The sequence below is a fragment of the Cucumis melo genome, chromosome 5 (genome assembly GCF_025177605.1).
Source record: "Cucumis melo cultivar AY chromosome 5, USDA_Cmelo_AY_1.0, whole genome shotgun sequence".
Taxonomy (NCBI): domain Eukaryota; kingdom Viridiplantae; phylum Streptophyta; class Magnoliopsida; order Cucurbitales; family Cucurbitaceae; genus Cucumis; species Cucumis melo.
The window spans coordinates 22,351,612-22,368,399 of record NC_066861.1 but is presented as its reverse complement, the minus strand read 5'-3'; the positions used below and the strand labels follow the sequence as shown (position 1 = coordinate 22,368,399).

Below are 16,788 nucleotides of genomic sequence, written 5' to 3'. Positions count from 1 at the left end.
TATGAAGCACATACACAAACACAAATACAAGATACGAATACGATAGGATACAACAATACATCAATTTCTTAAAAAAAAAAAAAAACTAGGATAATGATATGTTGAAGATATGTTTTTTCTGCTTAAATAGAACACTAAATCTACAAAATTAAAAGTTATCAAATGTCAAGTTAATTACAATAGTACAAAATACAAATCAAACACTAAAATCTTATGTTATGAGGGCTAAAACGTGAAGATGAGATTTGGTGATTATATGGTCTAGTTTTTTATTTTTTTAATTATTTGTCTAGTTTTTTATTTTTTATTTTCTTTTTCCTTTTATTTTCATACTAGGACGATCAATGAGCTCTTTAAACAATCTACTTAATCCAAGGTTGGTAAAAAGTCGACATAAAAATAAATACACAAAATCTGTCAAATACATACTTGGAAAGAATCGATATTAGATACAGATTATTTTCCTCACATGAAGTACTTGTACTTCATAAATCATTTTTATCTTTTCTTATCTCGTAATCTCTATAAATAATAGTATGTTCTAACATTTGAAATGTGCAATAGAATAAATACATACATAATGTATTCATTCCATACTTCCAATTTTCTCCCTAATTTGTTTTTGTTCCCTAGCTTGTTTAATTTTATAACATAAATTTGTTCCCTATCTATTATTGCAATTGTTAAAATAAAAATAAAGGGATTACAATAAACGTTTCAAAAAGTAAGAGAGAAATAAAAAAAGGATATATAATTTAGAAAGGTCATAAAGTAAAATGAAAATAAATAAAATAAAAAAAAGTCTATAGGAGGATATGTGACGTAAGATTTGGTTGTTGCACAAGACTACAAAACGATAGTCTCCATAGCCAAGTAGTTTGGCGTAGTCACAACGTTCCCTCCTTAGAATATATATATATATATATATATATATATATATATATATATATATATATATATATATATATATATATATATATATATATATATATATATATATTTCCCATTTATTTTACTCCAAATTTTCTCTTTTTCTTTAAAAACTCAAATGGAAGTGTAATCATAGTGTTTTTTCTAAGTTAAATATACTCCTACAACATTTCAGTTTTGTTACTAATTCAAACATTTTGCATCTTTCATTTCTTATAATTATTGTCTTTTCATCCAAATTTTTTTACAACACTACTTACTTAAATGATGACAAATGAATTTGAAATTTTGATTATATAAGATTTTATTATATATTTTTCTTTTTATAAAAAAATTGTCACTCTTATAATGATAAATGTAATAATGCGATGTGAAGTAATTAGAGATTATGTTCATTATCTTTTTATGAGGACATGTCTTGAACGGGGTAATTAAAAGTATCTCTGTTTACGTGGTAGAAAAAGAGGAAGGGATACTTTTATTCTTAGAATAACAAAACTACGATAGTAGGATGGTATATTCTTTTTCTTTACTTTTTTTATATTTGTTGTGTGAAAATTGAAATTTGTGTATATGAGACTATGTTTTATGATATTAAAATCGAATAACACTTTATAATATCGAGATCCAAACATTTTAAAATTACTAGTAATCATTATATATATTTTGGCACATTGAATAATATTGTTTTTCACCCTAATACTAAAAACATTATTTCTTATGGAAATTATAAATTTAAACCCTTAATTTTTAAAAACATTAATTTTATTTGGTTGAATTAAAATTTTTCTAAAGTAATAATAATAAAAAAAATTGAATTATTGTTGCTTATCCTAGCCCTAATCCCTAGCCTGAATTCCTACGAAATTAAATGAAAATTTTGGTAGGGCATGAATTTAAATTGGAGGGCGCAGTGATTATTGATGCCAGTTATTCTCATGTTTATCTTCTAATTTTTATAATTTAAGTTCTATTAATAAATGTTTTTTTTAAGATATTATAAAATGAATCAAAATATTTATAAGATATAATAAAATAAATTAAATTTTTACCATTAATTATGTATCTAACAAATATTTATAAGATTACAATGGACTCATTCAATTTTTATTTTAAGTCTTCAATAAATACATTAAAATTATTATTTATATATATAAAGATAAATAAAGGTTAAATAGATTTTAAGATAACACGGTTAATTTGAATGTATTAGATATGTGAATATGAACCAAAATAGGAGGATTTGTATTAATTTATCTATTGTAGCTCTATTTATTCTAAAAGAAAACAATAAATAATTGATTTTCAATTCAATCAACGTAATTAAAGAAAACTTCAAAAAAGAAAAGTATGTTCACTTCAAATAATTTAAATTAGAAATAATTATATACGTAATTGTGTATTAGTATTATAGTTAACGTACTAATTGAAATTGAAATTGAAATGAAAGAAAAAACGTAAAATGAGTACACTTGTAATCTATTGAAATCTAATAAAAATCATTAAAGAAAATTCTTCCGGATGTTAAGACTTAAAAGACAACTAATAACATACTATCTTTGAAAAATATAAAGTCAAATTCAGAAATTTCCCACGCAAATATGGACATCCCAATTTTATGGAAATATCCATCAAAATATTCAAAAAAAATTATAAAAAATAGGGGTCTTTTCAAAAATATTACAAAGCGATAAAGTATTTATACGAACAATTCCGAAAACCGAAAAATCCCAGAGGCCCACCATGTAAAATTTGTCTCCGTCAACAACGTGCGCGTAATATATTTGCGATCATTTAGATTTGGTTATTGTTTGGTATTCAATTGTTTAGATATGACTACAATTTATCTTTCAATTCTATCGTTTAATTTGGTTACGTTTAAATTTCATCGATTTAAATTTGGTTATACCATCGTTTACATTTGGCTACTCCAATCTATTTTTTTACAAGATTCTTTATACACGATCTTTTATTTTTTCTACACGATCATTTAAATTTGGAACGACGTAGAAAAACGAAAAGAAGAAAAACGATGGAAAGAAATCGTAACAGAGAAAAAGAAGAATAAAAGAATAAATACGATGGAAAGAAATCGTAGCATAAAAAAGAAAAGAAGAAAGACGATGAAAAGAAATCGCAGCAGAAATAAAAAAAGGAAAAGAAGAAAGACTATAAAAGAAATCACATAAGGAATACGATGAAAGAAATCGCACGAGAAGAAAGATGGAAGGACAAACTGGAATATTTAAAAAGTGGCTAACTTTATGGGTTTTGTCACACGACCGTAAATAGTTTGATGTTTTGTTAAAGTTTTCCTAAAAAATATTATAATTAGTTAATGAAACTTACATTGTGACTTTATTATAAAGTATAATTGACCTTTTTTTAGTCACAACTTCTATAAAAGTAAGACAATATTTAGATGTCTATTGTAAATGTATGTGTAAATGATGCAAGAGCAAAAATTTTAAAAGAAAATGGAAAACCATCCCCATCACAAATTAATATAAAATTTAAGAATATTCTGAAATAAAATAATGTCGAAAATTATGTAAGTTTTGGATGGTAAAAAAAAAAGAATAACTCAGTCATCAATTTAATTGTGAGGTGAAATGATACGAAAGTTTAATGAAAAAAATTTGAGTGAAGCTGAAAGTAACTATAGGTTATTTTTCGTGATTTCTTCGAATTCAATTTCTGTAGAGATAAAAGTTTTTGGTTAAAAAAATAAATATAAAAGTTGAGAAAAGTTGGAGATTGAAAAAAAAAATAGCACATAATAAGGTTGGATCCTTTTATGAAAATGACACCGACATGTAAAACTATAAAATTTTGTAAAACCAAGACCCTAAAATTAAAAAACTTAAAGTACGCAAACAAAATATCGTAATTTTTTAAAGATTTATTGACATTTTATTGAAATTGGTAGAAAAGCGAAATTTTTCCGACTGAAATCAAAGAAATTTCAATGGAAGTTTTAAACCATGAGTACAACAATTGTGAGGATGTTAGACCGAATCTATTACTTTATGAGATGAAAAGTCATGTTAATTATGATCGAGCTAATCTCACTTTCGTTTCTAAACAATTAAAAGTCAAACCAAAATACGCTCTACAAATTTCAACAATGGTAGTTCTAAAGTAATATGCTTATATGACATCTTATATTATATTTCCAAATGTAACGTGAATATGAATGATTTTTGATTGTATTGTATGATATAATACACATTTGCCCCACGTGTACGCCCGTCCTAATTTTTTCCAAATGTTTCTCGAAATTATGGATCATATTTCAAGCCAAATCATTGACTCTTTCAAAACTTCCCCCAAAAGTTCGTAATATTATTTATTATTCAACCCACAATCTTCCAAAATTTACACATTACTACTCCCCTGTCTTTCTCTTATTGTCTGGTCTTCGCTGTTTCTATCTTTCAGTTCAAAATTTAGAAAAGAAAGGGTTAATTTAAGAGCATATGGACTAAGTTTCTATATATGACTTTGTTAAGAGATTAACATTCAATTACTATTTCTATAGAAGTTGGAACCTAGCTAATTAAGTAGTGTTATTTTGAAAGATATATATATAATATATATATAGATATTAATATAATTAAAGAACAATTCATAATAGGTAAGTGGATATATATATATATATATATATGCTTAGTTATATGAGTAATTCTTTGCTGTTTAAAAATCATATTTACTTAAAACGTTTCCATTTGGTTCCTATAAGCTATGCTAATTTTTAATGCCTTCTTTCTTGTCATATCCCACCATCTCCTTCCCTATTTCTGCCTCTCTTAATTTCAAACTTTGTTGTTTATAGATCAATATTTTCACACCTTTTTTAATGGATATATTAAACATATATATAATTTTAGGCTTTTAATCAACTCTCCTTCCTCTTCCCTATCCTCTCAAAAAACAACAAAAAGGAGAGATTCAAAAATCTTTAGTGAGACAAATTCCACAAATGGGTGGATGTGTTTCCCTCCGATCCTCTTCCGACGCCGCCGCCGACAGAGTTCAAGTTGTCCATCTGAATGGCCATGTCCAACATTTCCACAGCCCCATCACCGCCCGTCAAGTCGCCAGAAAACCGCCCCCTCCGACTGAGTACTTCATCTGCACGGCGGCGCAGCTGGTCTCCACCGCCGCCAGCCCGGCGCTGGACCCCGACGCCGTCCTGCAGCCGGGTAAAGTTTATTTCATTCTCCCCTTCTCCACTCTCCATCCCGACGTTTCTCTGGCCGACTTGGCCTCCATAGCCAGAAGGCTCACTGCCGCCGCGAAGTCCGCCGCAAAATCGGGCAGTCTGCCGCCGTGTGAAACTGCGGAGGGTGGTGAAGAGTGGAAGTGTACGGCAGCGGGGAAATCTAGGCAGTGGAGGCCGTTGTTGGACACAATAAAGGAAAAGCCGGCGAATAGTTGCGAGAGGATTGAGTCAGATTTGGAAAGATAAGTCATATAGTAACAATCTTTGTTTATAGATGAGTATTTCCACACTTTTTTTTTATGGTTAATCAATGAAATTTCCCATCTTGGTTTTCTTCATACTTTTATTCATTGATTATATATTATATTGTTTTTTTATATATAGAAAACTTCAACTTCTCCCTTCATATTGACTTGCCTTTATTTTTCTCCCAACCTGTTTGAAATTAGTGTTTTTACAAATCACTTGGTAGCTTGTTGGCTAAGTGGGGGGTGATGGTGCGTGCCTATCTGCTGGTCACATGTCCGATTCGTTACGGTTTAAAAATGGAATGGATAGAAAGATTTGATAGGATTTATTACCCACATGTGGGCAAATAACCTGATGAAAGAACAACCCTATTGATACATTACTATATACAAAGGCTCTGGATCAACGGATTTATGTAGGAGTCAGTGGGAGCACGTGTCTCCCTTCACATTATTGATTTTTGTATTTTAATATTAATTTTAAAATATTATATTATGATATATACTAAATAATGCTATGTTTTAATAAAATATGGTTGCAGTGTAATGGTTGTGCCATTAACTTTTAATCTTTAAGTGGTGAGTACAAGTCTTGCATTTCAATATTTGAAACTTTTTAGGATGTGAGAAATTTGACAACTAGGATATAAGACATCTTAGCATAAGGAATATAATATTAAAATATTAGACACGTCAGAAAATTGATCATATGCATAGTTTGAACCACATGATATTAAATAAATCATCATCATCACCATCGTTTTGTTTCATCATATTCTCTCTCTTTGATTTTTTGCATTTTCTCTACCATCAAATCTTTGTCATGCATTGTCTGAACTATTTCTATATAAAACTTTGATCAATTCCAATGACATATAAATGATACCTAACCACGATGAAATCTTATTTGACACACGATTCTATTTCTCACATTTCAAACATATGGATATATATTTAAATGAAGTGGAGTTGTCCCCATGACATAAATTCAATTCAAGTTCATATTCCCTAGACATTTTATTCTCCATCATTCATGATTTATCCATTTAACAATACTTAAAAGATTAATTCTAGGTAATTAGCCCATAAACAAACCTGGTTATAGACATAATGACCATATGACTCAATTCATTACAGCTATTGATATGTAACTTGAATTTGTTGAAGGAATGTTTTGCTTATTTAATGTAAATAAAATAGGAATAAAAGGATTCCTCTATTATCATGAGCATAGTATTAAAGATCTAGTTTAGAAGTAAAATACCTAAAAAAAAGATTCAAAATGGTTCTTATGTGAAGAGAAACAAAATATCACCTCCAAACTCTTATCTTCTCCAAACTACGATAATATCTAACAAGATATAATTATATTTTGAGGACCAATAAGTAGATACGTTTTTCAATTCAATGTAACACTGATAGATGGATTTCGTCGTCCGAATTTGTACCAAGTAAATTTATCGAATTCACACACCAAGGAGTACTAGTCCTAATTGGCAAGCACGAGTTCAACTCAAGGAACACAGTAATTTCTCTAACAAACTAGTTTCCACCAAAGGTAACCAGGGGGTTGAGGTTGATTTTGATTGAAAGAAAATAAATTGCAAATAAAGAGTAACTTATAGAAATTCTATGTCAAAATTAAAGAATCTAGCTTGGGTTATATCGATCTCTCCCAATCCAAAGAATGATCGAGTTCATTGAATTATTATAACTTGCTTCTATGTAACTTTTTCACCTAACCAATTTAATTAATTACTTAAGATAGTTAAATTGTCTCAATGTTCTAATTGTTCTAATTCAATGTGATTAAGCATTTCATAATTGAATTTTCCAATGACATTAAGTTCAAAGGATCCTTAGATGGAATGCCTAATTTTCATGCATCTAATTGACATTTATTAGGTACAATCGTTGTTAGAACAATAATACTCATCAAAGAGAATAACAAGCTAACTTACTCTATTGATTCTAATTAAATCTTATCAAAATTGTCACGAGTCAAAAATTCAATTAAAAAAGAAAGTCATACATTCTCATGCATTCGAATATATAACAAATAATAAAAAAACCAAAATTACAATAGAAACAAGTAAAAGGTTGCATTAAAAACTTCAAATTTGATTGAAGTCATTAAATTAGATGTTTTCGTATACAAATTTAACAAAGATGGAAGTTAAATTTCTAGTTTCTTCTATTTGCATGAGTTATATTTGATTTTAGTCAAGTAAGTCAATCGAGTTAAATTTAATAAATTTTTCAATTTTTTATTTAATTATTTGATTTTATTTTGCATTTCGAAGAGTTACTAAGTTTTTAACATATGAATTACAACTTTTTTATACATTTCAAGTATCCACTTCAAAGTTAATTCTCTCTTTTTTGTCCTTTCTTTTTTTCTTTTCGTATTGAATTGAGTTGAGAACAAGAGTACCAGAGTTTTATTAGATCTTATTCAGTTTAAAGTTGGAGTTTCATTAATTAAATAAATCATTATATCTTATTGTGAGGTAACAACATTGTAGTATGTTTGCAACTCGTGTAGAGCAAATAATTATTTTAGTACATCGCTTACCGAAGTGTGCTTCGATCTTTTTACTGACACTACAAAAAATTGGAGGTCTGTCGATGTAGAAAAAGACGTCAGGAAAAGTGTCGTCGTAAGAAGAAACTTTTTTCGACGCGATGAAGGAAGCGTTGACAGTATGGATCTCTAGTGACGTCGCACAAATAACGTTGACAGAGAACCATGCTTCCATGACGCCGCGCGAGGAGACGTTGCGAAAACATTTAATATAAATAATAATATAGACTTTCACGATGCCATGCATGTACACGTCACCGTTGTCTCAATTACTGCCGACGTTACATGCAAGGCGTCATGAGTGGTCGACCTTTTGTCGATATTTCTTTGATCGCGTCGGTAAAGGTTGAACATTTACAAATTTTAACAACAATATCACGACGTCAGATTGCATGACGTCGTGAGAAGTCGAACCTCTACCGATGTGAGATAGATAACGTCGTAAGATGTGGGATGTTTTGACTGCTTTTAACAGAATTCTCACAACGCTATAAGTGACTGCGTCACGAGTTCGGGATCCTATGTCGACGTCATAATAAGTGAAACGTCGGAAGTTCTTCTATAAAAAACCAACTTCATGTTCTGTAATTAACAGAACTGAGAAGGTAAGACCGAGAGCAGTTGAGAAGCCAAGAGAGATCAGTTGAGAATGGAAGGCCGAGAGAGAAGCCGAGAGATTAGTTTGAAGAAAAGCCAAGAGTCGTCGTCGCCGCCCACTCCAGTTTTTGTATGTCATTGTATTCTTGCATTCTTTCTTAATAAAAGTTGTTTTTATTAAAAGAAAATTGGTTTGAAGATTGATTGAAAGTGTTTTGTATATTTTTAGTTCATTTTGTCAAATGAAAATATGTGAATGTTTTGAATGATAGATGCAAGTATTTCAATGATTTTGAACTTAATGTGTTTCTGTTTTGGTTTTGTTATTTTTGTAAACTCTTAGAAGTTTGAATGGTTGATTTGATGATTTCTTAGGATGGTGCAAATATATTAGGGTGGTGCAAATATGCAAATATGCATTTGAGAATGGATTTATTCTGTAGTTGCATTATATATTAGGATGGTGCAAATATGCATCTTTTCTATTCTGTAGTTGCATTTATTCTGTAACCATACATATTAGGATGGTGAAAATATGCATCTTTTCTATTCTGTAGTTGATAGTATTGATTACATGCTTAGGTGAATAACGGTAAAGTTACTTATTGAAAAGAAGAAAAAGTTACCTTTTCAGTGAGATGTACTTTTACTGATGGATGAATGTATATTGTATATATGTTTGATATGAAACTTATTGTGTATTTCAGAATTACAATCTGCTATATTGAAGCAATGAAGAAAGAAAATGAATAGTATGAAAAGTCTATAGAGGAGCTTATGTTCAATGGAGGAGCTCAAAGAAAGTCAATTAGTAGCAGTCAAGAGTTCATCATGGATTGTAGCTAATATAATCATAGAGACATGGGCAGAATGTGTAAAGAAAAAAGTTGAACATTATTACGAGTTGCGTGGAGGAAAATACAAGTTTGCTTCAAACAGAAAGAACCCTTATTCTGGTGGTTCAGAAAATTGATTCGAAAGAGATGAGCAAAAAATGACAAGATCGAGAACTGAATAGGTAAACCATAGAAAGTTCCTCACTTGCATATTAGGTAAATATGATTGATTGTTACAAAAGCTATCAATCATATTTACTTAATACGCAAGTGGAAAACTTTCTATAGCTTACTGTTCTATCATCGATCTTGTCATTTACTGCTCCTCTCTTCCTAATCAATTTTTTTGGAACCACTAGAGTAACGATTGTTTCTGTTTGAAGCAAAACCTCATATTTCTCTCAATGCACCTTGTAATAATGTTCAACTTTTCTCCTTGCACATTCTGCCCATTTTCCTATGATCATACTAGCTACAATCATGCTGAAGCAATGTGCAGAAGTTAAGAAACTGGCATCGGCGCTAAGAACTATGTTTTAAGTTTTTCTTTTTACTTTTTATTATTCATGTAATTTCTGAACCTACGAACATGTATTTTTTAATATTTGAATTAATATTAACATAAATTTGATTTGGTATTTTAATAATTTATTTTTAATTTTATAATAATTGTAATTCAATTTGAAATTTTAATGAATTTTTACTAATTTTACGTTAATTAATAAAAAATTAAATCAGATAACACTATCAACGACACGTACTAGACGAACCCGACATACTTGACAACATCGGCAGTAAGGTATTTGCGACGCCGTTAACAAACGTCAGTAGTTCCCCACTACCGACGTGTTAACCACGTCGGCAAAGAGTGCGTCGACAGTAACCCTTTGCCGACGCTGTCCCGTTCGCACGTCGAAAGTATCTTTCATGACGATCTTGTCGACGTCCATTTTTGCGTCTGCGTATTCTCTCCCGACACATTCCTGACTTTTGCCAACGTATCTTTGCATCAGCATAATCCCTTCTTCTTTTATAGTGTGACCCTTCCACAATATCTTAGTTATTTCAATTCACAAGTCTTATGTGTACGCGTGTACTGTGCATTTAATGCTAGTGTATTTAGTTCTTGTATTATCATTTCCTCCAACACGAACGAAACTTATCTCGCCTTGAAAAGCTAGTGGAAATCTTGGCAAGTAAACCTTCCTCATTTTTTTTCCTCAAGGCAAATTATTAAGGATTAATCAAATTATAAACCTTTTAAAAATTGACAAATTTACTTTTGTTATTGCAACTCTATTAGTTTAGGCCAACGAGACTACATGATAATACCTAATTACAATGTTTTCTAAAGTTAATTGAAAGTTTGATAAGATAATATATAACTAATTTTCTTTTTAACAAGTGTCTTCACGATAAAATAATACATATGTCTGCAACAAATATTTATGGTGTGAGAAACAAGAGAAAACAAATGAAGATGTTGCATGCCACGTTATAATTTTATCTTTATGTTATCAATATCAATAGACAAATAAAAGCATAAAAGCAATACAATATAGTTAAATGACAACTTTTTTTCAATTAAATTAAATAGTCATACAATGAGAATTCACGATAATAACAAAATGGTAATGATCGTCAATTAGTTGACATCAATTTTATATAGATCACTCAAACAAGCAATGAAAATCGATTTTGTTGATTGTAGATCATCAACTTTTAAAGAGGTACGTGTATCATATATGACATGGTGGTCGGTGGATTTTAGTAAGTTTTCTTACTATGAAAAATTTGTGCGAGAAGAAAATAGAAAAAAACAAACAAAACAAAAAGAAAACGGTGAAAGTCAAGGGTAGAACCTTCTCTTTTGGACTTCACAAGCCTGTATGTAGATTTTTGTTTCTTTATGCGAACTTCAATATTTACCTTCAACAATTCTCAACAGAACTTAACTAAATATTTAAACACTGTCCTAGAAAAAGAAAAAGGTTCAAGTTTATATTTCTTTGTTTTATATATGTTGAAAAAGGCTAATCTAAAAATGCAAAATTTCTTAATCCAAAAATATAATTAATGCATCGGCTAAGTATTTCCAATTAAAGAGGAGCAAAAGTCAATACATATATTTGGAAAATTATTATCTCACAAAGTCTCCGACAAGAACGTGTCTTGAAAAGTACTTCTATTGGCTATCGTTTTCAAAATTTATGGGAGGAAATTAAGTTGTAGATTATATTTTGGTTAATGTCAAAGCATATAATATATATTTAATTTGTGCCATGACTAAATAAATGGATGGTCATCCTATATATATAATAAAATAATCTAATCGAAAAAAAATCTATAAGTAATGTTACGACAAGATGTTTAAAAAAGAAATTAATATATAATGAGTGCATTTGTACGTTCTCTCAATATTTTTAATTTCAACTAACTCTTGTACTCATGTTCAATTAGCATTTCTTTATCGTCATGTACAATACTTTTTACTTAAAATAACCTAACAACTCATGCATAACTTTTTTTCCAAACAACCATTTTATAGTTTCTTTGCTTGAAAGAAAGAAACTTAATATCAATCACATATATGTATATACAAGACCAAAGATAGTAGCTAGCAAGGCTTCATTATTCAAAGAGAAAAATAAAACATAAAGTTTTCTCACATATCTTACAATTGGGACTTACTACTCTCTCTAGCTCAATTATCATTTCTTGAACTTTATTTCTTCCACCTACCATATGTGTGGAATAGCTATGTATAGAACATCGTATGAACTTTTAATTTATAACAAAGCAAAAGGGTATTAAATTGGGACAACAATGGGGGCTGGTGGGACAGTGGATTGAATAGGAGAGCAATCCCAACCATTTTCTTTGGAGTAAGAAAGCTTGAAATGTTTAGGAACCCAAGTCTCTTTTCTTGACTCTCTTTCTTTTGCGAGTTCCCTTTGCCTTTCTTCCACTGCCATTTTTGCTTTCTTTGCCTTTTTCCAATCTTTGCTTAAGATCCCTTGGCTTACTTCTCCCCATACCTTCGCCGATTCTGTTGCTTTAACACCCTAATTGTTCATGTACAATATTTTAATTCATGATTATTCATATGAACCCAAATGTTATAACTAAAGTAGCTTATAGATAAAGGATTATTCGATACTTTCAATTTCATTATCTTAATTAATTAAATTAATTAAACCTTTTTTTTAGTTTGTTCAGAAATGGTTTGATTAAACTATCCACCGAAGTTATATAATGTATACTAATTGCTGAGTATGTATATCGTGTGGTGCTATAGCTGAGCTCCCTAAAGATGAAATAACCAATAATAATTCACAAAAGAAATGAAATTAATCCAAGAAAGAAAAACCACGAAAGTCATTGGTAGTGAATTAAAGAAATTTGTTCACCTTAGGGTCAACAACAACAGGAGTTTTTAAGTTTGAGATCACTTCATTTGCATTATATATAACCTTGGCATTCCCATTGTGGTACTTCATTGTTACACTTCTGCATGTTCAAGGATAAGACAATAGACTATAAGCTTCGTATTTGTATCATATATATGTGTGTGTGTGTGTGTGTGTGTATGGGAAAATTAGCTTAGAGGTAAAAATTGATATTAAAAGAATAAAGAAAAAAGAGACTTTACCTATCCCATTGGCCATCAATATGACATAAGTTTTTGATAGAGAAAGATTGAGCAAAAATGGTGCCATTGATGGCTCTACTATTTGATTTGCGACCTAAAAAGCTAAGACCTTTGTAAGAGATTTCAGCAGTGAGTGCAGTTTCTATGCATTGGATCTTCACTTTCCCACTCCATTCAAAGGCCTTTGTTGGAATGAATTTGAACACTAAACTTGGACAGTTCATTATATAAGTTTCTCCATGATTCAATAGCTTTAGCTCCCTCTTTCCACACATTTCTGTTTCCACACTCGTACCTATTTATTTATTCATATATATGTAGATGAAATAATCTATATTAGGTAATGACACAAATCATTTATCTAATTAAATGTTCAAACGGTATATATATACCACGGTATTTAGGAGAAAGGTAATGACACCATATCATTTCTATGTTATTTGTCTCATCGGTAGCATGAAGAGCAGCTACAGGTGGGTGATGCGAAACCTGGATTAAAGAATTAGTTGCAAAACCGTCATATATATATATATATAGATCACAATGATCATTTTTTCGAAAAAATTATTCGCAATATATATATGTGTGTGTGGTGTATGTATGTATGCATGTATAGCAAATTTAGTTTGTGAGAGCTGAAAAAGAGTGGGTGCGTACTTGTTCGAGTAGGACATTGAGGGTACCCCTAGAAACATGATGAGTCTCACCAAGAATAGGGTTGTAAGGGAAAGCACCAAAAATGAGAGGACGAGTAGTGGAAATGCTCCAACCAACAACAGCACCTAATCGCTCCAAAGCACTTCCAGCAGCATTACATTTTGCTAACATATCTTCACCCGAACAATACACAGATTCTCCAAAACATTGAAGATGTGATTTTGGAATATTGAAGTTTGGTGGAGCCTAAGGTTATATGATTATATTACATAACAGGTAAGATAATATAGGATTGAGAAACAATATGTTACGAAATAATATATACCTTGTATTTGAGTTTAATGAGATCGAATCCTGGGCGTAGATCTTTGATGATAGTCATGGCCTGGCGTAGGAGATTTGAAGCTCTTTCCGTATCGGATTCCTCCTCTAAAGACATTGGCTTTGCAATTACAATTGGGTTGCACCTTGTTCCTATGCTCCCTTCCGGATCCTACAATTTCTCACCAACTTTAATTTACAATACATTTTTATTCTTTGGTCCCTCTAAAATTACCATTTTAATCTCATACACTTCAAAATTATATTAATAATAATAAAAAAAATCAAATGTACTTTATTTAACTTTTAATAGTTTATCAACGCACTTCATTATTAACTCTAGTTTAGGAAAAAAAAAAAAAAAAAAAAGAACTATAAAATACATATTTTATCCTTAGATTTTACATTTAGATTTCTAAGTTTTAAAATGTTTTTAATTTAGTCATTAAGGTTTTAATGTTACAAGTATATTCTTTTAAGTTTAAGTTTTATTTTAATTTGATTTCTAAATTTCAACATTTGTATTTAACTTTTACCAAATACTTACATTCAATCATTAAGTAGTAATATTTGTTAATTATTAAAATAATCATGATGTGAAATTTCATGTATAAGTGTAATAGTAAAAAAAATAGAGAAATTTAACTAATTATACTTCTATTAATTCTTTTAAATATTTTAAATTATTATTTAAAAGACATTTAAATTTTAATGAAAATTTGTAAAAAATAGAACATTTGACAAAATCTATTAGACTTCTTCATAGAATAAGTGTAATAAATTTTGTGTTTTTAGTGATTTTGTTCTATCAAGTATAAATAGTTTGTCAAAGTTTTTTATTTTAGTAAAAGTAAATATTTTGTAAAAATAGAGATTTAAAGTGTAAATATTGAAACTAGTAATCAAATTGAAACAAAATTCAAATTTGATGCTAAAATTATAAACATTTTGAAACTTAAATTAAAATCCAAACTCAAAAAATTAGAGGTCATATTTAAAGTTAAGAGCCAACTGAAAACTATACCCAAATTATACAGGATGAAAAAGATATTTCTCCCATGGGTTTATAATCAATCTAAAACACATTAGAAATTCCACTAAATTTTAACAATATTTATCCTGCATATACAAAGTTGAACTGGAAAGGAGAAATTAGAGCTTCCCTAAAAGAAGAAGGAAAGGAAAGAAAAGAAAAGAAAAAGATTTACCAACTTCAACTAAAATTGCTTTGATGATCTCTTCGCACTCACCAAAGCTTCTTCTTTAAATTTTTACTAAATGTAAGTTTATTAACTAATTTTAATATTCTTTAAAGGTAAGAGTAAATAATTTAACTGTTTTTAAACTACAAGTGACCAAAATAAAACTTCACTAAACATTTTGTAATAAGACATGTATATATGCCATCTAAACTTTATTTAATTTGGAGGTCATCAAAAACTTTACATGCATGATGATCAAACAAGAACTCTCTCTTCAAACCTTAGTCATGCTTCAAATTATTACAAACACATAATCAAAATGATACATTATTAATTCAATATGACTTCGACAAATTATACTAGCAACTTCACAAAAATAAATAAATAAAAGCAACTATGTATTTAGCATTTTAGAGAGGGTTTGAATAGGGAGAATCACAAACTAGAGAGAAAGAAGGATTGTACCATTTTTTGAAGATAAAAGGTTGCAATGAATCAATGAAAAGAAATGAAATGAAATGAAATTAAAAGAATTTATAGCCCAAAGTTTAAGAATTCATAAAGAATTTTGCAGTCAATGGTCAAAATGCATTGAAGAGTCCCACTAGATGTATTTTGTCATCATCTCCTCAACATTAATTTTTGGTTGCATCCAAATTGAAACTAATGAGAACGTGGACACACTTTAAGATATGAATTCAGTATATGATCCAAACAAAGTCTTGTATTTTTTTTTTTTTTAATTTTTTTTATTTCATCCCTTTCTTTCTTCTCTCTCTTATTTCATCTCTCTCACCTAATACTCACCTAAAGACTTCTATCTTATAGTTTATGTACTAATCACATGATCTAGGTTTGTTCAATTCAAACAGAAACAATGTTTAATAGATAAAGTGTACATTATTATCTTAAAGGTTGACAATTCGATCTTCCAAGTAAGTAAAAGGAAAATGACATTATGGTTTTGGAGATACATTAAAACCTTAAAAAGATGAGGATGAGATGTAAAATATTGTATATGATATGCATACTATGTTGGGAAGGGAGGATGAACATAAAGCCAAAAAGTCTCATTTAATGACAAAAATAATTTAGTTGGTCAAATATTTATTTTATTTTGTCATTGTTGCTTGAAGTGTATAAAATAAAACATTATTAAAAGGTAAGAAAACTCGTGTATATACATCGAATCACTAGTAAAAAAGTTGACTTTTGGTAGCAATTATAAATTATCATCCTATAGACACGATAACACTTCAATAAATGTCACTATCTATCCAAATGTCATCTTAAATTGTATGATGGTGGTTGTAAACATTATGATACTACAAGAAATATTATTACACTTCTGGCTAAATAGTTGAATGCTAAAATTCTTTTCCTGTGATTTGTTGGGGTTTGGATTTTGCACGTATTTGTTGTGACCTCTAAACTGATTCTCCTGATCTAGTTTCGCTCACCAAACTGGCTTTTGTAAAAAAAAAATTCTTGTATTGGTGTGGTGTTGAGCTTATCATACTCTAATAACTAAAATTG

At 29.4% G+C, this 16,788-nt stretch overlaps 2 protein-coding genes across 2 annotated transcripts; one reads left to right on the top strand and one right to left on the bottom strand.

Annotated features, from left to right (window-relative positions):
* Positions 1-4,912: 4,912 nt before the first annotated feature.
* LOC103499134 (uncharacterized) lies at positions 4,913-5,401 on the top strand. The gene has a single exon (XM_008462036.1). The coding sequence runs from the start codon at positions 4,913-4,915 to the stop codon at positions 5,399-5,401; it is 489 nt and encodes a 162-aa protein (XP_008460258.1).
* Positions 5,402-12,015: 6,614 nt separating this feature from the next.
* On the bottom strand, positions 12,016-15,776 carry LOC103492657 (oxysterol-binding protein-related protein 4C-like). Its single transcript, XM_008453116.3, has 7 exons — positions 15,718-15,776; positions 14,055-14,222; positions 13,730-13,975; positions 13,465-13,561; positions 13,073-13,367; positions 12,831-12,930; positions 12,016-12,485 (listed from the first exon to the last, which is right to left on the bottom strand). Exons 1-7 carry the CDS (start codon positions 15,718-15,720, stop codon positions 12,231-12,233), a joined length of 1,164 nt encoding a protein of 387 aa, XP_008451338.1. The 5' UTR covers positions 15,721-15,776; the 3' UTR covers positions 12,016-12,230.
* Between the last annotated feature and the right edge of the window lie 1,012 nt (positions 15,777-16,788).